The sequence below is a fragment of the Narcine bancroftii genome, chromosome 1 (assembly GCF_036971445.1).
Source record: "Narcine bancroftii isolate sNarBan1 chromosome 1, sNarBan1.hap1, whole genome shotgun sequence".
Classification (NCBI taxonomy): domain Eukaryota; kingdom Metazoa; phylum Chordata; class Chondrichthyes; order Torpediniformes; family Narcinidae; genus Narcine; species Narcine bancroftii.
This window is the reverse complement of record NC_091469.1, coordinates 374110947-374136439: the sequence shown is the minus strand read 5'-3', so window position 1 is coordinate 374136439 and position 25493 is coordinate 374110947. Positions and strand designations below refer to the sequence as shown.

The 25493-nt window shown below is 36.8% G+C and overlaps 1 protein-coding gene across 7 annotated transcripts in view; it reads right to left on the bottom strand.

The window, feature by feature from the left end:
• The window catches only part of brd9 (bromodomain containing 9), a 159107-nt gene that overhangs the window by 91271 nt on the left and 42343 nt on the right, over positions 1-25493 (bottom strand). For 5 of the 7 annotated variants that reach the window (XM_069913320.1, XM_069913316.1, XM_069913318.1 and 2 more), the window contains exons 5-13: positions 19453-19597; positions 15134-15244; positions 13653-13831; positions 12440-12572; positions 10594-10669; positions 9010-9114; positions 5899-6031; positions 3460-3571; positions 2358-2417 (exon numbers count right to left, since the gene is read on the bottom strand). In XM_069913320.1, the coding sequence (XP_069769421.1) occupies positions 2358-2417; positions 3460-3571; positions 5899-6031; positions 9010-9114; positions 10594-10669; positions 12440-12572; positions 13653-13831; positions 15134-15244; positions 19453-19597 (1054 nt within the window). The remainder of the gene's footprint in view (positions 1-2357; positions 2418-3459; positions 3572-5898; positions 6032-9009; positions 9115-10593; positions 10670-12439; positions 12573-13652; positions 13832-15133; positions 15245-19452; positions 19598-25493) is intronic. The other 2 variants (XM_069913315.1, XM_069913317.1) reach the window with 2 other exon arrangements.

Genomic DNA, 25493 nt, shown 5'->3' with positions numbered 1-25493 from the left:
AAACTTTTTCCCTTAACCCATGGTCCTCTGGTTCATATCTCACCTACCCTTGGTAGAAAATGCCAACCTACATTTACTCTATCTATAACCGTCATAATTGTAAATAGTTATATCAAACCTCCCTTCATTCTTCTACGCTCCGGGGTGGGGGGAGGGGGGGGGGAAGTCTAACCTGTTTAACTTTTCCCTGTAACTCAGTTGCTGAAGTCATTATAACAGCCTAATACATCTTCTCTGCAATCTTTCAATCTCATTGATTTTTTTCTGTAGTTAGGTGACCAAAACTACACACATTGCCTCACCAATGTCTTATTGAACTTTAACATAACATCCCAATACCTATACTCAATACTTTAATTTATGAAGGCCAATATGCCAAAAGCTCTCTTTACAACCTTATCTACCTGTGACACCACTTTCAGGGAACTATGCATCTGTATTCCCAGATCCCTCTGTTCTACCGCACTTCTCAGGGCCCTACCATTTACCATGTATGTTCTTTCTTGGTTTGCCCTTCCAAAATGCAACATCTCACACTTGTCTGCATTAAATTCCATCTGCCATTTTTCAGCTAATTTTTTCGAGCAGGTCCAAGAACTTTCTGCAAGTTTCCTTGCTTGCAGAGAGATCTGGATCAGCTCCCTCTGCAATTCCTTTCTTGCTGTCCACAACTCCTCCAATCTTGTGTCATCTGCAAATTTGCTGATCCAATTTACCACATTATCATCCAGATCATTGATAAAGATGACAAACAACAATGGTCCCAGCACTGATCCCTGAAGCACACCACTAGACACAGGCCTCCAGTCTGAGAAGCAGTCATCTACCCCGCATGGCCAATGTCGAATTCAGTTTACTACCTCACTATGAATACTGAGCGTCTGAATCTTCCTGACTCATCTCCCATGTGGGACCTTGTCAAAACCCTTAATAAAGCCCATGTAGACAACATCCACAGCCTTTACTTCATCACCTTTCCTGTTAACTCTTCAAAAAAAAACTATTGTATTGGTTAAACACGACCTACCTACACGTACTTCTGTCACTTGTCCCTGTCTCATTCCCCCATAGGAGATCTAGTATTGCACTCTCTCTAGTTGGTATTTCTATATATTGATTAAGAAAATGTTCTTGAACACATTTGACAAACTGCCAGGCATCCAGCCCTTTTACGGTATGGGAGTCCCACTCAATATATGGAAAGTTAAAATCTCCTACCATCACCTTCAGTTGTCTGTTATCTCTGTAGATTTGCTCCTCCAATTCTCTTTGACTAATGGGCAGCCTAATAATATACCCCCATGGGTATGGCCGTACCTTACCCATTTCTCAGCCTCCACACCCCCCCACCCCGCTCTATTTTGCCTGAAACAATGGAAGCCTGGAAGATAGAGCTGCCAGTCCTATTCCTCCTGTAACCAGGTTTCACTTATGGCCACAATGTCATAATTCCACATTTCAATTCACGCTGTAAGTTCATCTGCCTATGTTTGGGGGGGGGAGTTGAAGTTGGGGGTGGTTGCTTTGTTTTCTGGTGCCCAACGCCAATCCTCTGCTTCTCTGAAGTCTGGTGGCTGCCGAACATAAAGCACCACCATCTTAGGTCACAGGATTTTAAATAAAACCACCATCGTCTCTTCAACCAGCTTTTTAAAGCCTGTACAGAGTCGAAGACAGATGGACTGGACGGTTGGACCCACTGGAGAGCACTATGTCTCCGCTCTCTGCATCAGCGTTGCCACTGAAGCAGCACCGCCAGCACCACTATTTTATTCCAGAGAGAGGTTGAAAGACATTGCCACCAGCCCAAGATTGGGATGATGACACTCCGATTTTGACCAGTTCCATTGGCATCTGCCTCAGAGGGAGATAGACCTACTGCACAGGATGGTTGCAGTTTTGAAATGCTAAATGGTGTTTGGAAGCCACATTTTAACAGGATATTCCACAGACTCTTACAAATGATGGACTCAAAGGGTTTATTAAGATTTTTGAAAAGACTAAAGAAAGCAACTTGACAATTTTTCAGTGTCTGCCTACCTAAGAAAATCACGTTGGTGCTGCCTTATGCTGGTCTGAAGCCACTTTGAGAATACCTTCAACACTAGGAGGAGCAAAAATCTTCCTGGTGAAAGAGGACAGCAACACCTCAACAGTTGCAACCTATGTTAAATATGGTGATGTTTAGTGAGTAGAAAGTTCAAATTTTTAGGAGCAATAAAGTGGAGGTTTTATTGCTAGAACTTCTACTCATACCCTCTTTTAGTAGGTTAAACTGATATGTCTCCAGAACCCAATTTATTATTGACATGAGATTATGGCTTCCAATAAATAAAATCTTTGAATAAACTTCATACCTGCACTTCATCAAGATTCATTTTAGTATCCTTATTTGATTTTTGCTCGATATTTCTTTTCTAAAAAAGGATTTAAACATTGTTAAACTATTATATAAAGTTTATTGTTATTTTTGCAAATGTTTCTGATATGCATACTGCTTTTTCTCAATCTATCAGCATAATCTTCCATCCTTTTCTCTCATGGGTATTTAGTTAGACCCGTCCTGAATACTTCAAAGCTGTTCATTAATTGCAAAATTCATATTCTAACCATTCCCAATAAAAGAAAATTGGAACCTATTAGCCTCAGAAAAGAAACGAAGAAACTCACCATATGTTTCTTTGATGTGGCACTAACCCCTAACCCCCAAAATATGTGGCATCAAATGCTTAAATCAACAAGCATTCATCCATTATCCCATTTGGAAATGTATTCCTGTTCCTTCCTTGTCAATGGGTCCAAATTAAAGAACTTCCAAATAAAATGGGCCACGAAAGTAAAATGGCAACCAAATCATAATTGGTATTACCATCCCCAATTGCTCTCACCTTCCCAAGAGCAAATGGGAATGGTAATTTGTCTTGCCAGAGATGCCCAGATCCTAGAAATAAAATTCAGTGATTACCTTATATACTTGACTTACTCCAATTAAAGTAATACAATATCCTTGATCCCAAGCTCTTTTATAATACAAAATATATTTCAATAATTCACTGAAGGATTCTGTTGAATAGTTCTGAGGCAATTTTCTTATTTACATTTTTTAAAAAGTGCTTTGGTTATTGAGGACTACTGATAATTTCAACTATATATGGCTCATGGATGCCTCTGAAGTTTCTGTCAACCCTGTTGTGCAATCTCATCAGTCCCATTCTCGCACTCTGAATTGCTTGGATACCAATGCAAATAGAAGCAATCAGATTAAATAATCAAAATACTGGTCTGATTGTTGAATTGTAAACTTTAGTTACAGAGTTTGAATTCATTATAAAAAGTTGAATATTCCAAATGCCTAATTAAATCAATACATTTTTAACTTTCTTTAGACATTTGTGTGATCTGCTGGATGACCTACAGTGCCCATTAATATCTATTACAGCTATGCAAGATTGTTCTTACTTGTGATAAGTGGTAGACAGTTTTGGAATGTTCCCCTGCTGTGATTTGATTCAACAAATCATCGACAATTTTCTTTGTGGAACTTCCACAATCTTTAACAAACTCTTGCAAACTACAGAAAAAATATTATTAGAACACACATATTATGCACTTTCAAAAAAAAGTCCTGCAAAATTAAATTCAATCAAAATGTAAGAGGTCATGGTATTTCTTTCTGCTGTTTCTGGATTTTAAATCTTCAAGTAATGACTACCTAATATTGTATTAATGAAATGAATACTGTCTATTTTGTATGAAAGAAATTGTAATTATTAGCAAGTTTACATCCAGAAATTCTAAGCCAAAAGCATTTTTTTTGAAGTACCTGATGCCATCTGGTGGACACTACCTTACCTACACCTTTATTGTGCAATGCCAGGAAACAAAGAGAAACTGGAGGGAGTAAAAACACAAAATGCTGGAGAAGTTCAGTAGGTTAAACTGTGTCCTTTATGAAACAAAGGCAAAGATACATAACCAATATTTTGGGCTTGAACCCTTCATCAAAGTATGAGAGAATGCTGGCAAGCGTCCGAACAAGAATAGGAGGGGGAAGGGGAGAGTGGCAAGGCATGAGATGATAGGTGGAGAGACAGAGGGGACAGCAGCAATGAGGGGGAATGGGGGAATGATAGGGCTATGTATGTGAAAGAACTACAAGGACAGGAAAAGGGGGGAGGAGAAAGAAAAGGCAAGCAGGTTTAATGGAAAGCAGTATAGTCAATGTTCATACCATGTGGTTGGAAGGTGCCCAGACGGAAAATAAGGTGTGGTTCCTCCAATCTGTGAGTGGTCAGGGTGGGATAGCACATAAGGCCATGGACAGAGATGTGAGCACGATGTGTTACCCAGAAATGAAATGGTTGGCCACTGAGAGGTCGGTGTGGTTGCCAAGTAATCTCCCAGTCTGCAACTGGTCTCTCCACAAAGGGTGCACTGGATTCAATAAATAATCTGGATGTAAGTGAAGTGTTGCTTCACATGAAAGGCCTGTTTGGGGCTCCGTCATGGTGAGGGAGAAGGTGTGGGTGCAAGTGACACACCTTCTGTGGGCACAGGGGAAAGTGCCAGGGGTGCGATAGGTGGGGTGGGATGAGTGCATGAGGGAATTGCAGAGGAATGGTCCCTGGAGAAGGCTGAGAGGGGAGGAGAGGAAAAATGTGTCTGGTGGTGGGATCCTGTAGTAAGTGGCGAAAATTCTGGCAGATGATGTTTTGGATGCGATGGCTGGTGAGGTGGTAGGTGAGAATGAGAGGGATTCTGTTTGTTGCATCTGGCAGCAGAGGGGGCCAGGGCAGATGAGTGGGAAAGAGAGGAGATGCAGGTGAGGGCTGAGTGGTGGAGGGAAGCCATGTTGGTAGAGGCAGACATTTCAAAAGCTCTGGACTGGAAAACCTCATCTTGGGAACAGATGCAGTGAAGATGGAGAAATTGAGAGAAGGTGGATGGAACTGGAGAGATGAGTGGTTTAGGCAGCCTCCATTCAATTGCCCTTTTACAAAGCCAAACAAGCTTCAAGTGATCACAAGGTTTCACCTGAGGCTCCATTTCCAGTAGTCACGGCAGCTCTGTGCTTTGGAGGATAATTTAACTGATGTAAAACGTCTTGTGTATTCAGGTATTTAGAAACAATTAAAATGGTCAAATTTTTTAAATAGTTAAGTAAAAATGTAATTAAAATCCATTACACCCCTTAAAAAAAATATACAGTGGAATTAAAAAAAAAACTTTGAGGTTGGCCACACTATTGGATATTAATTATATTGATTATCTCTCGAGCTAAGGTGTTAGATACTAAAGAGGTCTCCCTTCAGTTCATTTCAATCCAGAGTTTCGCATGGCCTCAATGGTGGGTCCAATGGCTGAGGTAGTGGTTAGTATTTTGTAATGTAGAGTACAAAAATCAATGAAAAATAACACAGGAATGTTCCCTACAGAACTACTATCCAAAAGAAGAATGATCTCATCTGTTGGCAGAGTTCCTGTCCATAAAAATGTCAGGTTTATTTAATCTCTCCATTAGCCTGCAATGCAGTCCCTCAAAAGAATTACAATAAATGGCCTCTAAAAGGTCATATTTTTAAAAAGCATTTCATGTGTACAACAAATATTAACATTGCTATAATTATCACTTAACAGTCATTTCTTTTCATATTAACTTTAAGTGTAGATGAAATAACTGTGACTCTAACCTAAAAGATGGTATAAATGATTAAGTTATTCACATATGATGGAAAGGTAGGAATACAATGAAATAACACAATCTACAGGATAAATGCACATCCAAATTCCAATAATTATGTTTGGAAAATCAAAACCTCTTTGCAGCAAGTATTTTTCTATATGCAATATATTAAAAAAAACCAATGGTTTTCTCATGGTATTTCAGAATTTGATTACCTCAAGGCGCACTGCACCCCAGTCTCTTCTCCATATGTGGAATACAGCAGTTCTGTCTCTTCTGGAGTAAGATTTGGGAAGATGGTATTGTTTTGGATTGACTGTGCAGTGTACACACAGTTGAGATAAGTTACTGCAGTGAATAAAGAAAGTGTCTGAATGCCATTAAATCTAACAGGTTTCATTTTGAACATGAAAACAATAAATATTGACTCAAATAAATTCAAGGATGCGAGCAAATTAATCCATTTACATAATGTTTGTTTCCAAGTTCAAAAGTAAAGTTAAGCATTTTATGGGAGTATGAAAACTCATCAATATTTTGACCCTGGGGAAATAGTTTAACAAGCCATTTATCTGACCAACTACTTGCTGCATGCCCCTGCTTATTCCAACACATCTCCAACATTGACTTAATTCCCATTACTTAAAACAAAATGGTGTTCTATTTTTTAATCAAAATATGGAAACATTCTTCTTAAAATGTCATCAATTTGCTCCATTAGCATTACCTGTTCTTTTATTTACAGGCATTGAATCTTTACAGGCAATGAATCTTCCTCAAAGCTCAACCTCTGATCAGTTCAGTTCTAACTGCAAACTTGAATATGTTGCATTCTTTCTTTTTCTTCCAAATCATCAAATCAAAATGGGATTAGCCAAGGACCCAGTACTGATCCTGGGGGTCCAACCTACTGATGCCACCCCATCAAATCCATTTTCTGACATTCTGTCTCCACAAATTCACGTCATTTATCCTGTTAATTGGAGGATGGCAAATGTCCAGTTGTTCAAGAAAGGTAATAGGGTGAATCCAGGTAATTATAGACCAGCAAGTCTCATGTCAGCAGTAGGCTATTGGACAGAACTCTTTCGATCATAATTTATGAACATGTGGAGAAGCATAGTCTTATCAGGGATAATAAGACTATCCCTCTAATAGGGCTTTGGGAAGGGCAAACATAAATGAGATTTTAGATGAAGTGATAAACTGGTTGATGATGGTAGAGTGGTTGAAATGGATTTTACAAAGTCTTTTGACAAGGTTCCCCATGGTAGGGTTATCTAGAAAATCATGAAGCATAGGATCCATGAAACCTTGACTTGCTTGAATTTGGAATTGGGTAGCCCACAGAAGATAGAGGGTGGTAATATCTGGAGTGCATTCTGACTGGAGGTCAGTGACTAATGATGCTTCACAAGGACATGTTCTGGGATCCCTGATGACTTGGACAAACAAATAGAAAAGTCAGTTAGGAAGTTTGCAGATGACACAAAGGTTGGAGGTGTTGTGCATGTGTAGAGAAGTGGTTCTCAACCTTTTTCTTTCCACTCACCTACCACTTTAAACATTCCCTACACCATAGGTACTCTGTGATTACTTAAGGTGGAAGGTAGGTGGAAAGAAAAAATTTGAAAACCAGTTTTAATCATACTTAATTGACTCGTTATGTGCACGGTTTCATAACTCAAAAGGAAAAGGACCAATGACAAATTTTCTCAAGCAAAATATTTCAGTAACAGTTGGGCCTAGAGCAGTGATTCTCAACCTTCCCTTCCCACTCACATACTACCTTAAGCAAACCCTATTCATAGAGCACTGATGGCATAGGGATTACTTACAGTGGTACGTGAGTGGAAAGAAAAAGGTTGAGAACCACTGGTGTAGAGGGTTACCTTAGGCAACAGGAAAAAGACAGAATATAGAGTTGGGCAGAGAAGAGGCAGATAGAATTCCATATAAAAAGGTGATGCACTTTGGAAGATCGAACCTGAAGGAAAGTACATAGTTTATGGCAGAGCTCTTCGGAGTGTGGAAGAACAGAGGGACCTTGAGATCCCTCAAGGTGACCATACAAGTTGATATTGTGGTTAAAGCAGTGTAGGGTGTGTTGGATTTCATTAGTTGGGGGACTGAGTTCAAGAGCCGCGATCTAATTTTGCAGCACCTTAAAACTATGGTTAGACCACACAGTGTATGGTGTTTTTTTTCCAGGTTTATCTTTTTATAGGAAGGATGCTGAAGCTTTGAAAAATGTTGAAATTCATCAGGATGCTGCCTGAATTAGAGAACATGTCTTTGAGGAACAATTGAGCAAGCTAGGACTTTTCTCCTTGGACCAATGGAGGATGAGAGGTGACAATATTATTATGAGGGCATAGAGTGGCAGCCATCATCTTTTTCCTAGGGTGGCAATGGCCAAATCCAGAGGACACCAGTTTAAATGAAAATCTGCTTAGGGAAAATCTCAGAGGTAGTTTCCTCTTAAACATAAGAATGCTGGGGGTAGTGACTGAAGCTGTTATAATAAGGACATTTAAAAGAATAGGCACATGGATGTAAGAAAAATGAGTCATGGTGAGGGGATGGTGGGGGAAGGGGGAGGGGAGGTTTGGTTATGGACCATGGGGGAGAGAAGGGTTAGATTGATCATGGATGGATTTATATAGTTTGGCACAACATTGTGGACTACAGAGCCTAAATTATGCTGCTGCAGTGTGCTATGTCCTAATTACAGTACAACTAGATTATCCGAAATTAAATTATCCAAAATCCTCAGTTATCCAAAAAAATTTTGGACCTGGAAGTGATGTTTGTTCGGCTCTGAATTTTTTTTTGGATAATTGAGGATTTCAGAAAAATCAGAAATCCTCATTTATCCAAAAAATTTCAAACCAAAATGACAATTTCGCCTCTGAAAATATTTGGATAAACGAGGATATCCAAAACAGTCAGAAATCCTCAGTTATCCAAATTTTTTTCAGAGCTGAAATTATATCACAGGTTGAAAAAAACCTCCGGGTACAATTTTGAGATTTTAGTGTTGGATTTATCTTATTTTGTTCAGGTTGTTTTGTCGTATTTCATGCTTAAAAATTTTTCTTTGTTGTTCGTTGTTGTTTAAACACTGTTACAAGTGATTTGTTTTTGCTACTGAGCTGTCTTTTAAAAATGACCAGTTATCCAAAAATATTGTTTATCTGAAATAGGCCTGGTCCTGACCATTTTGGATAATTGGAGTTGTACTGTATATTCTTTGGGGAAAAAAAACTACAGGTAGTTTGATTTAGCCTCTTTATATATATTTTTAAACCAATATAAAGTCTTACCTGATAAAGCTTTATTTCTTCTATCATCTTTAAATCCCATTGTATTGGTACCTGGTTGGAGTTTAGTTGTTAGGGAACTCAAATCCACTGGGTGAACTTCTTCCTCTGCAATATTAACAGAAGTTTCAATATTAACAGAAGTTTAATACATGTTCTATTACAGAGAGGTTTTATACATGTTCAAATCAGATGTGCAATCATTATTCATCATCATAAATGAATAGAGCTTCTCTAGGTAACATGTGGACATTGCAAACAAATGTACCTCTGTGTTAATTTCCCTAACTGCATACTGATAATGGTGAACATGCAACTGCAACTTTTATTATGACAGTAGTTAAGTAAAAGCACTAACCTTCAGCAAAATTCAGTTTAATAACTCTCAATTGCCACAAGGCCCTCCATCCTCCCCTCACATTCTTCCTAACAAAATTATTATTTTTTCAATCCTTTTTATTTGTTTTTATAATAAATATAGTACAATGAAGAAAAAGGAACAAAACTGAAATATCACATAGGTATATACATGTCAAGATAAAATTTCAAACAGTATAAACTCAGACCCCCTCCATTGCATTGGGTGAAGACAGAAAAGTCATTATATTAAAAACCCACCCAACCTATTCTATTTAAAAAAAACAAACCAAAAAATCTGAGCTGCTCATCTTGAGGGTTACATATATATTGTAGCTTTTGATTCATACCGTGAATCAAAAAACAAAGGTAAGACGATATCTCACCTGGAAGAGTGAGTACATCTAATCACATTAAAAACATTTATATCAAATGAAAATAAGACATAAAAGGTCACCATGTATCTCTAAGAAATTTCACCGATGAATCAAATACATGGTATTGTGGTCACTGTATGGTGATGCGAAATGAAGAGTCGTAGTTGATTTGAGTTCAAACGTAAATCAACAGTTTACTGTTGGACCCAAGCACTTTTTAAAACCCCAGGATCCCAGCCACCCCTGATGCCCAAGACTTCCCGAGCCAGTTTAATTTACTAGCAGGCGAGCCGCCACATAGCCCCTCCTCCTCCCCCCCACCCCCCGTCAAAACGGGTTCTGGAGGCACTAATGCCGGTATCTCTGTCTGCCTACTGTACTTGGGTGGTCTCCCTCATATGCATGCTGGTGGTACTACTATGGGCTTGTCCAGGTTTAAGTGTGCAGGTTTAAGGCGATCAATTGTGAATGTCTCTGATCTCTCACCTACCTATGTCCAACACACAGGTTGTGCCATTATGCTGCAGTACTTTAAATGGACCCTCATAAGGCCGTTAGAGTGGCAATTCATGCACAGCTCTATGCACAAACACAAATTCGCAGCTTTTTAAGTCTCTTGGGATGTTTTCAAAGGACTAATATTTCATGTTGCCTATCATCTTTCCAATTAGGTATGAGCGTTAAATGCTGACCTTGCCAGCAAATACCATATGAATGAGTAAATCTCAAGATAATTAAACGTACTAAGAAAGAAGCTGACAATTCTATATTCTAATTGTACATCTTGCTGCTCTGCTGGTCAATTTCACCCTGAAACATTCAAAAATCTGTAAGCGTCAAAGAGTCAACTTGCCTTCTGTCTCTGGATCAGATTGGTTTACAACAGCAAAGAGTAAAGGACCTTCACCTTCCTTTTTGAGGTACCCAATCTGGAATGAAATACAATTTTGGGTTAGATAAAATGCACCGATTTCTCTTATAGTCAAGGTGCATTCTTATATATCAATCTATCAATCCACTCTGCAATCAAAGTTCTCATGAAATAAAAAAAAATTAACATTGCTGGTAGCAGAATTCTATGGGATCAATTGGGAAAACCTGATTCACTGAAATAAAAATAGCCAAGATCTTTAATTATAATTACACCTTACAAAAATGTCCAATTTTAAATATTGATAGTTCAAGTAATGTTTTCAATTTACATTTTTAATTATTGAAAACAATTACATCTGAGACACTAGGCAGCCGTATTGTTAGGTCTGCTTTGTTCATGAATGAGTGAGACAAACACCAGGCTGAGTCGAAATCAGGGTTCTTTGTTCTTTATTACCGGATTGTAACACTTGCGACCAACCAAGTTAGTCGGAGAATGCATTCTGCCGTTATCAGCAAAATGGTGATTTTTTATACCCTTGGATACATGCTTAGAACATCATCATATCATTACTTGTCCAATGACTAAAACTGTTGCTATCCTTTCCCTGCTAGCTTCCTGCCTCTCAATCCATCAATGTCTCTCTTATCTTGTAAGTACAAGGATGCATTCTGTTACTCCTTAGTACTGGGTGACTCCTTCTCTGGTCCCATCTCATGATGTTTTACCTAACAGGAGTACAAGGACACCTCCCCTTCTTGTTACTGCCCTGTACAGGGTAACTCCCTACACATTCCCATCTCATGATGTTTTACCTTACAGTATCTGGTTCTCTTCCCATCACCCCAACCTTCCCAAAATGCTCAGTACCTATTGCTACAATTATCACTTGCAGCTCTGTGAGGCCAGCCAGTCTGAAGATCTCAATTCTGTAGCTGTCACCCAAGGCAAGTGGTAATTGCTTCAGGTACCGTTTTCGGAAGGCTCTGATGGCCTTTTCATAGCTCAGAATTGCCAGAGATCTTTTTAACAGTCTTGTAGATTTTATATTAATATTTGATATCAAGAAACATTAAACATAGATAAATATTTAGCCAAAATACATTTAACTCCTTATACTTTATTAAAAATAAAGAATAAACAATCCACTTGAAATTTTTAATCAAGGTTTGAGACTTGAAAGAGGGTTATGCTATATATGGCAACTATCCCCAGCCCCTCAATTTAGAACAGCAGTGGGGAGCCCAGAAATAAATAGGAAGCTAGATGTGCTAACACCTGACCCCCCCCCCCCACCCCCCACCCCGATTTTTGATTTTAGCAGCTCAATACAGACACAGAAGTCAGATTCACGGACATCTCATTGTCATCCATACTCTGTGGAGACGAATACTTTCCAGTCCATGAGATTGATTCATATATTCTATTATGTAGACTATTTTTGAATTGATGGTTACCTTGCAGGCCACCAATTTACATTATCAAAGGGGAGAGACAGATTTATTCTTCCATTGTGGTTTACTAAGTTGGGCCAAAGACATGGTATAAAATACCCAAAACGAGAGTCAGAATCCACAGCAGTGTTTTACAATAGAAACAAATAAAGATGGGAGGAAAAAGTGAATTTTTAAATTGTACAGGGAAGAAGAGTCATTCTGAGATTTGCACAGGAATTGCTTCCTGCTGCATTGTTTATGAAATACAAATGGTTCCAAAGATCATCAAAATGTAGAATCAGTAATGCCGATTCATCTACTCTAGTATCATGCATTTTGTGCATTCTTATGTACACTACATGCGATATCCAATGGACTTACTGATATACCTTAGAATTAGCAGCACTTCTGCTAATTCTATCTCGAGCTTCATCTGCTGCATGTTCCACCAAAGCTAAGACATGTTCCTCAGCTGTACTGTCAGTTGAACTGCATGCATTTCCTTCCGGCTCATACAAGTAACTGAAATATTATAAAAGGTGATATTATAACAGGAAGTGACACTATGCAATTACGTTCCTCTAATACATGTTCTATTAAGAAGAATTACAGACCAAGGTATTACAACTTCATTGTAAGAATTCAAAACACCAATGATAATCCATAAAAGAATAATTGCCAAATAGACAAGGTGACTGATATAATACAACAATGTCTGAGCAAGGATTCACTGGGCTGGTTCTCACTGGACCAGCACTGCTACTCAAGTGATTAGCTGTGGTTCCTAGTCATCTGTACTCATCTGCTCCAGATGGTAAACATTGATTCTAAGGATAAGATCACAAGGTGGAGTGAAGCTTCAAGTAGTATAATAAATAAAACCCTACCCTGGAACAAGCTGAGAGCAAGAGGCAAAGCTGGGGAAAGCACTGTCAACTGAAGAACTGTAATTTCAAGTCTTTACACATTTCTACTGTTTGAAATTTTAAAATATTACAATAGATGTAAATTATATATAAGACCTCAACCTTTCTTCAGGTGTAGAAGTATATAGAAGAACTACCTGCCTATTGTGGGGAGATTAGGAATAGAGCAGAATGACATATTAACTGGTATCTATCATAAAGTTTTGATTTCTACTTTCAGAATGATGAAAAAAAGGATTTACTGTGATTTAAAGGACTGACAGCTATTACATCCAATAATTCAGGAGAGATGGGATAGAAAATGTAGGTTTTATTAGGCTAGTTACATTTTTTTAAAAATCATCAGGAAGAATAATTTAAAGAATGCACTTTTTGGGCATTCTTATTCATTCATCAAAAAAATTTTCCAATACTAGCAGGTTACTGCGCTGTTACAGCAACAGAGATGGCGGATATATAAATTTATGGCTAACACTTCAACATTTCCTAATGTTTCAACCTCAATGACTCTTTGAAAATATTTTTTTTTAATCTTATTGTTGCAACATATTTCCAACTGGGATTTTTAAAATGTTTATAGTCTAGAAAATCTTTTAAAGATACTCTAAAGGATTTACAAAGTTTTGAAAGGTGCTCTGGAAAAGTTGCAGCAATTTGATATTGAAATGTAATTTACCTTATAACCTCTTTACTTTGTTTCTTGGATTTTTTGGTGGTTGTTTCAACTGGTACTATAGTCACTTCTGCAACAGTTTCCTCTTGTGTTACATCTTCATCGCCTAACAGTGCTGCCTGCTGAGAAAAATCGATCTCCTGCATGAATGTCATGCTGCGCTTCAAAGCTAACAGACGCTCCTGTAAGCAAAAGACATAGAAGGGCACGCTTTTTACTTCTCCCCAAGTCCTGGGGTGAACTGCATGCACATGCACAGCATTTAGTAGTTGCTGGTCATTGATGTGTAATGCATTTTATGACTGACACTCTTGTGAATGAGAGTGATTTCAGATGAGCATTGTTGGCTCAATAATGAAGAATACTAATAGAAACATTCAATAAATGGATCACAAACTATGGTGAACCTTTACAAAGATATGATAGCTAAGAACACAAGGCAAGGCCAAAGAGATACAATGGTGGAAACACACAGTTAATGCTGAAAAAATATCAAGACAACATGAAAAGACATTCCAATTTCATAAATCTGAAAAACATTTTAATATTAAATCACTTACAAATACAAGCATCAAAAGTCAACCTACTTCAATAATGTGTAATAACACCATGTATTTCAAATCTACTTTGCTCATATTTCTCCTCTTACTTTTGTGATTTCTAGCAATACAAACTGTAGTTGATTAAATCAATGACCTACACACTAAATTCCTCAAGTTGATGATGGTTCATCACTTTTTTTAAACCCAATTTAAGTGCACTTTGGAACATAGTATTGATTAAAAGGCAGTCCCTTACAGCAAAGATGCGGAAGAATTTCTTCAGCCAGAGTGGTGAATCTGTGGAATTTGTTGTACAGGCCATTGTAGAGGCCAAGTCAATGGGTGCATTTAAGGTTCTTCATTAGCTGGGGCATTAAAGGTTATGGGGAGAAAGCCAGGCAGTGGAGCTGAGTGGGAAAATGGATCAGTTCACTATTGAATGGCAGAGCAGACTTGACAGGCTGAGTAGCCTATTTCTGCTCCTTGTCTTATTAATAACTGAAAGGAGCTAATCATGTGCAAAACATATTACAAGAAAAAAATGCAATTCGCAATTGCGCTATTGCAGTAATCAGCATGTTTCTCAGCAATCATTTTAAGCTGTATTACTAAATTGATATACTTAATTGTCAGGTGCTCTAAAACCTGGAATTCCCTAATTAATAGTTTTGTGGGAGCATCTTCACCACAAGTGCAGTGAATCAAGAAATTGGACTATTTTGAGCGACCATCAAACACAATTAGGTCTGTAGAAGCTGGTCTCATCAACAATAACCACATTCCAAAAAATGAACAAGTTAAAAAAAAATTGATGTGAGACCTGTATTAGCAAGCAGCAAAATGAAATACTGGATTTATGTCTGCTTGAGTAAATACTCTACAGATTCACCACAAAACGTGCATATATCAGGTACACAGATCAAGAAAAATAAATCATCTTACTTTACTCATCATCTTAAATCCTGTGTGAAGCAATTTCTTTGCTGCTTTGTAGTACACAGTTTCAGGTCGATTGTAAGTCATAGCATTATCGCACATCAGTTTGAAATCACCCTTGGGGAAGAAAAAGAATCAAAATTACTTTAAAATTAAGGCTTATGTTTTCCTGTATTTTGCCTATGGGCCTGTGTGGAATTGCACCTTTTGTCAACATGTACCAGCAATTTGAGACAATCACACAAAAACAGAAGACCCAAAGTTACTGATTGATATATGCCAGGAATTTCTTCGTCCAGAAGTGGATCAAGAAAATATTGAAATTTGCTAACACTTTACTCAGACATCCATGTTTCCATCTGTGAATTTGAATAGATTTGGTAGTCATAAGGAAGAAAGACAAAATTAGTTTTTTTTTCTCAAATATGTGGGTGTGTCTGAAAGTCTTGGAAGTGATTTTGTACAAAAGGTACTTGAATGTGATTTTATTTATTTTCTTTGGCCCAATGACCCTAAAGAATTACAGTTACAGCAGGTCCTCACTTAATGTTGCTGATATGTTCTTGGAAAGTGCCAATTGAAGTGAAACATTAAACAAAACCAATTTTACCATGGGCTTATGGTTTATTTCTGGTCACATAAACATCACCGAAGTTCTAAATAACGACACAAAGCATTTATAATATTAAACACTGAAATAAATGTGTGCTATACAGATATTTAAGAAAGATTAATAAAAACAAAAAAATTATGTATTCAATTTTGGTGAATCAGTGAGTGATGGCGGTTGTAGTGGTGGTGGCTGGTGGGGGGGACAGAGGCTACTGGGATCTTGTAGTGATCATCACTGAAGGGTAGAGAATCAGCTTGGTCACCATCATCACAGAAGGTGAGGGTGAGAGTGTTGAAAGAAATTCCACAGGGAATTTTGTTTCTAATCTAACACTTTTTCTGCTTTTGTGGCTACAGTCAGCAGGGGTGCATCGTGCATGTTTAGCGCTCATTGCAAAATGGATAAATCAAAGAATAAATATTTTGTTACAAGCCCAGAGGATCCCAAAACCCAGCAGCAATAGAAATTCACCAAGACAAATGGTTACTTAAACAAAAGTTGCTTTTAATTTTCTTTAAACATGAAAACAGGATCAAACTCTAACTTATTACTATTAACTTAACCCCCTTCTAATTTGGATGTAAAGTGTATAAGTTCAGGAAAGTACTTTCCTTTAATAGTCCAATCATACACTTCTCACTTCTCCAAGTTCACCGGTATCAGGCAATTCTTATACTATGCACAGAATTTAACATTTATGAATTTTCACCAGGCTCTGGTGCTTAAAGATAAATGGTTACTGCTCAGGAAGGTTCTTGTTGGTTTCAAACAGATATTTGTTGCTTGTTGGACACACACAAACTGATTTCTTCTGATCAATCACTTCAGTATCTTGCTGAAGAAACCTGTCCCATCATGGGTTTTCCAAATGATAACCTCTTCTTCCAGGTGACCAGAGAGTTCCTCTTGTTTCCCTTATTTCAGGAGAAACACTCTAGCTGGCCATTTCCTCTTGTAAGGACTACAAAGGTATTCAACAGACTGAACTCAGAACTCACAACCAGTCTTCAAAATGGGGTTTTCAACAAGCCTGCCAGCTTGCCATGTTGCAGCCTCAAAAAGCTACTGCAGAACTGACTTTTCTCTCTCCCAAAAGAGAAATCACCTATTTTTCCTCTTTTGACTTGTAAAAACCAGAACCCCTCTCAAGGCTCCAAAACCCAATCCTTGAAAGATATTTATTAGCACTTGAGCCCAGACTTCTCCATTTGCACAAAGTCACGGGGCCTGAATGTCCAGCTTCAACAAAGCTCTTGCATTTTAAATGAGATGTGAAGTGTATGTATCTGTCTGTGAAGTGACCTACACCAAAACCCCCACAATCTAATCTTTTAAAAATATATTTATATGTAAGATAATATATAATATAACCAGTAACAGTTGAAAAGCAAAAGTTGTAAGAGGCAGGACCTACCAGCATTTGGTTAGACCCAAACAATAACAAAGTGTGGCATGGTATTTTTGTCTCAACAATATTATAAAGAAACAAGATTATTCAAGGACTTGTACACTGAAATAGCATGTTGCATGACAAACTACTGAGCTTTGAGTACTATTGGAAATGTAGTTATCAAGGAAAAGAGAAACTATTCCTTCTTACTCCTTTCCTGTGTATTGTGGATGATAAAAAGGTTTTTGGGATCCAACAAATGCATCACTTGTTGCAGGATAATCAACCATTGACATGCTCTTTGTATTTCAGGCCACTCCAGTTAAGCTTCAGGTTAATTTTACTGCCTCTCACCTTTTCTCAAAGGATGTTGATGATGTGAACTCACTGATGGCACTGCAACTGAATGTCAAGGGTAGTCGCTTCAATTCTCACAGTTTGGCTGCTTGTTTACTCATTCTTGTTGCATGCATATTATGACTAATTATTTTTAAGGAGTTGCAATGAACATTAAACAATCATTCCCAACTTGATGACCATCCCTACTTCTGATCTTACAATGAAGGGAAAGGCATTGATGAACCAGTTTCAGATTACTGGACCTAAGAATCTGCCCTAAGAAAACTTCCACAGTGATATCCTGGAGCTGACATAATTGACACCCCCAGGATATTGCTTCAAGCCAATGAAGAATTTTACCTAGATTCACACTGCCATCAGTGTTACCAAGGCTCCTTTGATACTGTTTAATTGGGTATTGCCTTCACATCAAGGTCACTGTTCTCATATCATCTCTTGAATTCAGTTCTTATTTGTACTTGCTCCAAGGTCTGAAACTGAGTGCTGGTGACAAAATTCAAACTGAGCACTGGCATGCAAGCTATTGGTAATTATTATTTGATAAGAATTTTACAAATGAATGAGAGTAATTACTGAGGTGGAAATCAGGTGCCTTGCACCTGAAGACACGCATTATCCTCAAATTGGTGCATTGGTATCTGAAATGGGGTTTCTGCAAGTGTTAAATTGATTATCTGTTTCTTTGCTTCCTGTTTGCTCTTATACTAATACATGCAGTTCTTCACTACATGAAAAAAAAAGCAAAGTCTAAAGTCCATATTCTGAGGTCAAAGAGAGAAAGCATGAATTCATACCTTTGTCTCTCCACCTCCTCTACTAAAATCTCCAGTGCCAAGTCTGAAAAACCTGGAGCACGCTTACTCCATAACTGCATCATGTATCAATGTATCCCAGATCTAAAACTACTGCTTGCATCGACTGCTGCAAAAATAGCCCTCCTATTTATGCACATAAAAGGATCGCTTTTTAGATAGTGGAGTCTCAATTTAAATGGAGCAGCTCATGGACGCATTCTCTTTGTATCAAAAACAACAGTACAGGTCAATTATGCATTGCAATTTACAAGCGTATTTTTGAGATTGATCTCATAAAAGTTCCTCATCTTACTTTTTAAAAAAAAAAGTTTGTTATGCATAACGATATCTGAGCGACTTGATAACATTTTCCCATCACCAACAATGTCCCCCCTGCCAAAAAAAATCCAGGGTGAAAACAAATGGAACAAATCTAGTCCATTTGAAAGGGCATTCACTCAGATTTCTCAAGTCTAAAGTATTTTCATTTGGAAAATGTTTCTAAAATAAGCACATCTAAACATTGACAATATTTAAAAGAAAAATCTTTGGAATTAGAGATGTAGGCTGTTTACCTAATCCTTCATATCAAGTTTAAGCTTTTTCTACACTATTAGCTATAAGAACCATTTTACTTAAAAGGAAAGACTCTGATTCTACTACATTATTTCAACGGCTTTCTCATGATATGGCTTTCTTAAATCTTGAAAAAATATCAGGTCATACTTTGCTTACAACTACCAAATTTGAAGAAACATATTGATTACTTTCATCGGATACAACTGGCATTATTCTATGAATTAACTCTTTCTTTTCAGATGCAATATAATTCTTGCCGTTTTTGTTGTCTGTAGGTTTTAAACTATTCAACAGACCCTCGGGATAGGCTGCTCAGTTGTGTTTTTTTCAAATATAATATTATAATTATTTCTTTATTTCTGTTTTCTTAGGAAAATTATTTTTAATATGTCACATTTTCACTCTTTGGAATTTATATATGATACTTATACTATGTAGACTTGGACATAATTGTGTTATTATAATGCTGTGTACATTATGATTGAAAAAGAAAGAAAAAAAAATTAACTGAGAAATTATGGAAACACAGCATTCTTCAAATATTTCCCAATATTTACTGGTACTCGTATGAGGCCTATATCAACCTTACCTTGAATTCTGTAATGGAGTTGTATTCATTTGCCAGGATTTTATCCTTCATGGTACTGAAATCCATCGGATGTTTTATTATCATGGAATAACCAGGTGCAATACTATCCGTAACAGGGAATGCAAAAAATCCATGAGGATCTTTCCTAAAAGTAAAAATCAGTGATTTTTCAATATATCTATTTAAATTTCACCAATTTCAGATTCCTCATCTTCAAATAATTTCAAATATCTCAATGTATATGTTGCTTACTCAATGTAGTATCGAGCCACACAGAAAATTGCTCTGTGGTGACTTTTAAGTTTGGGTTTATTGTGTTTTTTTTAAATTTTTTTATTTTTCACACTATAAACCATATTGACCAAGATACATACAGACATTTTTCTTCTTAAATATATTCAGTTTCATTTTCTCCCCCTTTTTTCCCCCTCCCTCCCTCCCTCCCTCACTCCCTTTCCCATTTATTTAAAGTTCAATCTATAAGATACATTAAACCCGTTAAACAATGTTGTCATTTAATAAAAATAAACAAGAAATTTTACTGAGTCAGTTCTTTTCGTTATCTTCTCCTTCTGTCATTTTAGGTGGTGGAAGTCCATGGTAGGATTTCTCTATTGTTTCATATATGGCTCCCATATTTGTTCGAATATTGTAATGTTATTTCTTAAATTATATGTTATTTTTTTTCTAATGGAAATCATTTATTCATTTCTATGTACCATTTTTGTATTCTCAAGTTGTCTTCTAATTTCCAGGTTGACATAATACATTATTTTGCTACAGCTACGGCTATCATAACAAATCTTTCTTGTGCTCCATCCAAATCGAGTCCAAATTCTTTGTTTCTTATATTACTTAGGAGGAAGATCTCTGGGTTTTTTGGTATATTGCTTTTTGTGATTTTATTTAATATCTGGTTTAGATCTTCCCAAAATTTTTCCACTTTCTCACATGTCCAAATTGCATGAATTGTTGTTCCTGTTTCCTTTTTACAGCAAAAACATCTGTCTGATACCGTTGGGTCCCATTTATTTAACTTTTGAGGTGCGATATATAGCCTGTGTATCCAATTATATTGTATCGCGTAACCTCGTGTTTATGGTATTTCTCATAGTTCCGGAGCATAGCTTCTCCCATGTTTCGTTCTTTATCTTTATGTTTAGATCTTGTTCCCATTTTTGTTTAGGTTTACCAATTGTTTCCTCGTTCTCCTTTTCTTGCAGTTTGATGTACATGTTTGTTACAAATTTTTTGATTATCATTGTGTCTGTAATCACATATTCAAAATTGCTTCCTTCTGGTAACCTCAGACTTTTTCCCAATTTGTCCTTCAAGTAGGTTTTCAGTTGGTAGTATGCAAAGTATATTATATTTATCCTTCATTTGTTCAAAGGATAATAATTTATTTCCCGAAAAACAATTTTCTATTCTTTTGATCCCTTTTCTCTCCCATTCTCTAAAGGAAAGGTTATCTATTGTAAAAGGGATTAGCTGATTTTGCATCAATATTAGTTTTGGTAGTTGGTAATTTGCTTTATTTCTTTCTACATGAATCTTCTTTCAAATGTTGAGCAGATGATGCAATACCAGTGAATTCCTACGTTGTACCAATTTTTCATCCCATTTATATAGTATATGTTCAGGTATCTTCTCCCCCATTTTATCTAGTTCTAATCTGGTCCAATCTGGTTTTTCCCTTGTTTGATAAAAATCTGATAGGTATCTTAATTGTGCGGCTCTATAATAATTTTTAAAGTTTGGTAGTTGTAAGCCTCCTTGTTTGTACCATTCTGTTAATTTATCTAGTGCTATCCTTGGTTTCCCCCCTTTCCATAAAAATTTCCTTATTATTTTCTTTAACACCTTGAAGAATTTCTCTGTTAGGCGTATTGGTAATGACTGAAATAGGTATTGTATTCTTGGGAAAATGTTCATTTTAATACAGTTTATCCTTCCTGTCAGTGTTAGTGGTAAGTCTTTCCAATACTCTAAGTTGTCTTGTAATTTTCTCATTAATAGATGGTAATTGAGTTTATATAGATGGCCAAGGTTTTTATTTAGTTGTATACCTAGGTATTGCATTGCTTGCATTTGCCATCTAAATGGCGATTCTTTCTTAAACTTTGAGAAATCCACATTATTCATTGGCATTGCTTCACTTTTATTTGTGTTGATCTTGTACCCCGACACTTCTCCATATTCCTTCAATTTCCTATGTAATTCTTTTATTGATATTTCTGGTTCTGTTAAGTATATTATAACATCATCTGCAAATAGACTGATTTTATATTCCTTGTCTTTTACTTTTATCCCTTTTATTTTATTTTCTGTTCTTATCAGTTCTGCTAGTTGTTCTATAGCTAACGCGAACAGTGAAGGAGATAGTGGACATCCCTGCCTTGTTGTTCTGCTTAAGTTAAATTGTTTTGATATATATCCATTTCCTGTCACTTTCGCCAATGGCCCCTTATATAATGCTTTAATCGAATTAACATATTTCTCTGGTAGGCTGAATTTTTGTAGTACTTTGAATAAATAATTCCATTCCAGGCCTTCTCTGCGTCTAAAGCAACCGCTACTGTTTGAGTTTTATTTCCTTCTACTGCATGAATTAAGTTAATAAATTTACAGATATTGTCCGTTGTTCATCTTTTTTTAATAAATCCAGTTTAGTCTAGATTTACTATTTTTGATACATAGTTGGCTAATCTGTTTGCTAATAGTTTAGCTATTATCTTATAATCTGTGTTAAGTAAAGATATTGGTCTATATGACACTGGTGCAAGTGGATCTTTCCCTGTCTTTGGTATTACTGTAATTATTGCTGTTTTGCATGAATCTGGTATGCTTTGAGTTTTATCAATCTGGTTGATTACTTTCAGAAGGGGAGGAATTAATAAGTCTTTAAATGTTTTATAGAATTCTATTGGGAATCCATCCTCTCCTGGTGTTTTATTGTTCGGTAGTTTTTTTAATATCTCCTGTAATTCTTCTATTTCAAATGGTTTTATTAATTTATTTTGCTCCTCTGTTTGTAATTTCGGTAGTTTTCGGTAATTTTAGTTAGAAATTCATCTATTTTGTCTTCTTTCCCTTTGTTTTCAGTTTGATATAGTTGCTCGTAGAATTCCCTGAAGTTTTCATTTATTTCCATTGGATTATATGTAATTTGCTTGTCCTTTTTCCTTAATGCCAATACCATTCTTTTAATTTGTTCTGTCTTAAATTGCCATGCTAGAATTTTGTGCATTTTTTCTCCTAGCTCATAATATTTCTGTTTTGTCTTCATTATGTTCTTCTCCACCTTATATGTTTGTAGTGTTTCATATTTTTATTTTTTTATCTGCCAATTCTCTTCTTTTAGTTGTATCTTCGTTTATTGCTAATTCTTTTTCTATATTTGTTATTTCCCTTTCCAACTGTTCTGTTTCCCGATTATAGTCCTTCTTCATCCTGGTTACATAACTTATTATTTGCCCTCTGATGAATGCTTTCATTGCGTCCCATAGTATAAACTTATCTTTCACTGATTCCATATTTATTTCAAAGTACATTTTAATTTGTCGTTCAATGAATTCTCGAAAATCCTGTCTTTTAAGTAGCATGGAGTTTAATCTCCATCTATACATTCTTGGTGGGATGTCCTCTAGCTCTATTGCCAATAACAGGGGTGAGTGGTCCGATAATAGTCTAGCTTTATATTCCGTTTTCCTAACTCTCCCTTGAATGTGGGCTGATAACAGGAATAGGTCTATCCTTGAGTATGTTTTATGTCTACCCGAATAATATGAATATTCCTTTTCCTTTGGGTGTTGTTTCCTCCATATATCCAAAAGTTGCATTTCTTGCATCGATTTAATTATAAATTTGGTTACTTTGTTCTTTCTGTTAGTTTTTTTTCCAGTTTTATCCATGTTTGAGTCCAAATTAAGGTTAAAATCCCCTCCTATTAGTATGTTCCCTTGCGTGTCTGATATCTTCAAAAAGATATCTTGCATAAATTTTTGATCTTCTTCATTAGGTGAATACACATTGAGTAAATTCCAAAATTCTGAATATATCTGACATTTTATCATTACATACCTCCCTGCTGGATCTATTATTTCCTCTTCTATTTTGATTGGTACATTTTTATTGATTAATATAGCTACTCCTCTGGCTTTTGAATTATATGATGCTGCTGTTACATGTCCTATCCAATCTCTCTTTAATTTCTTGTGTTCTACTTCAGTTAGATGTGTTTCTTGTACGAATGCTATATCAATTTTTTCTTTTTTCAGTAAATTTAACAGTTTCTTCCTTTTGATTTGGTTATGTATTCCATTAATATTTAAAGTCATATAGTTCAACATAGCCATTTCATACTTTGTTTATCTTTCCTTTCCGTTTCCTCATCACCACCTTCCCTTCTTTCCATTTCTGTTTTCTTTTTTTGAACACATTATAAGACAACATTTCTAAAACATAAAATATTTCCACTATTCTCATATCTAAAATTCCTTTAATCCCAATAGGCCCTCCCCTTTCTGAGTTGCCCTTTGTCCCTTGTCAGGCAACCACATCTCCCCTCTCCATTTGGATTTGCGAATTCACTCGCAAGCGTCAACTGATTTCGCAGTGACTGTAATTCTTCCCCACCCAGTCCCCCCAGAAAAAGATTTTAATCTTCATATATAACAAAGGTCACTCTCTTAATTCCCTCCTTACTTCCTTTCTTCCCTTTCTTTCCCTTCTTAGTTCTTACCTATACTCCAGTTTTTATATATACACACATATATATATATATATATATATATATACATACACACATACATATAGTTTGTTGTCATTTTTGTTCTTGTTACATCTCTTCATCTCTCTGTCTGTTTTGTAGTTGTTCTGCAAATTTTCGTGCTTCTTCCGGATCCGAGAATAGTCTGTTTTGCTGTCCTGGAATAAATATTTTAAGTACTGCTGGGTATTTTAACATAAATTTATAACCTTTTTTCCATAGGGTCGTTTTTGCTGCATTAAACTCCTTCCTCTTCTTCAGGAATTCAAAACTTATATCTGGATAGAGAAAAAAAAATTGACCCTTGTATTCCAGTGGTTTTTTGTCTTCTCTTATTTTCTTCATTGCTTTCTCCAATATATTTTCTCTTGTTGTATATCTTAGGAATTTTACTAGAATGGATCTTGGTTTTTGTTGTGGTTGTGGTTTAGTGGGATAATCATGTTGAGGAACTTTGGGGGACATCCGATGCGCTCTAGTATTTGCCAAAGCCCTTTCCTGCTCACGGTGTCGAAGGCTTTGGTGAGGTCAACAAAGGTGATGTAGAGTCCTTTGTTTTGTTCTCTGCACTTTTCTTGGAGCTGTCTGAGGGCAAAGACCATGTCAGTGGTTCCTCTGTTTGCGCGAAAGCCGCACTGTGATTCTGGGAGAATATTCCACGCTGCTGAAGATCCAGCTGCGCTGGATGGGTCACGTCTCCAGAATGGAGGACCATCGCCTTCCCAAGATCGTATTATATGGCGAGCTCTCCACTGGCCACCGTGACAGAGGTGCACCAAAGAAAAGGTACAAGGACTGCCTAAAGAAATCTCTTGGTGCCTGCCACATTGACCACCGCCAGTGGGCTGATAACGCCTCAAACCGTGCATCTTGGCGCCTCACAGTTTGGCGGGCAGCAGCCTCCTTTGAAGAAGACCGCAGAGCCCACCTCACTGACAAAAGGCAAAGGAGGAAAAACCCAACACCCAACCCCAACCAACCAATTTTCCCTTGCAACCGCTGCAATCGTGTCTGCCTGTCCCGCATCGGACTGGTCAGCCACAAACGAGCCTGCAGCTGACGTGGACTTTTTACCCCCTCCATAAATCTTCGTCCGCGAAGCCAAGCCAAAGATAGGTTTAGTGGGGTAATGTTCTGTGTGCCCTTTCTATTTTCATTTCTTCCTGTAATTCTGGTCTTCCTAGGACCCTGGGGATCCATTCTTTTATAAATTCTTTCATATTTTTGCCTTCTTCATCTTCCTTAGGGCCCACTATCTTTATATTGTTTC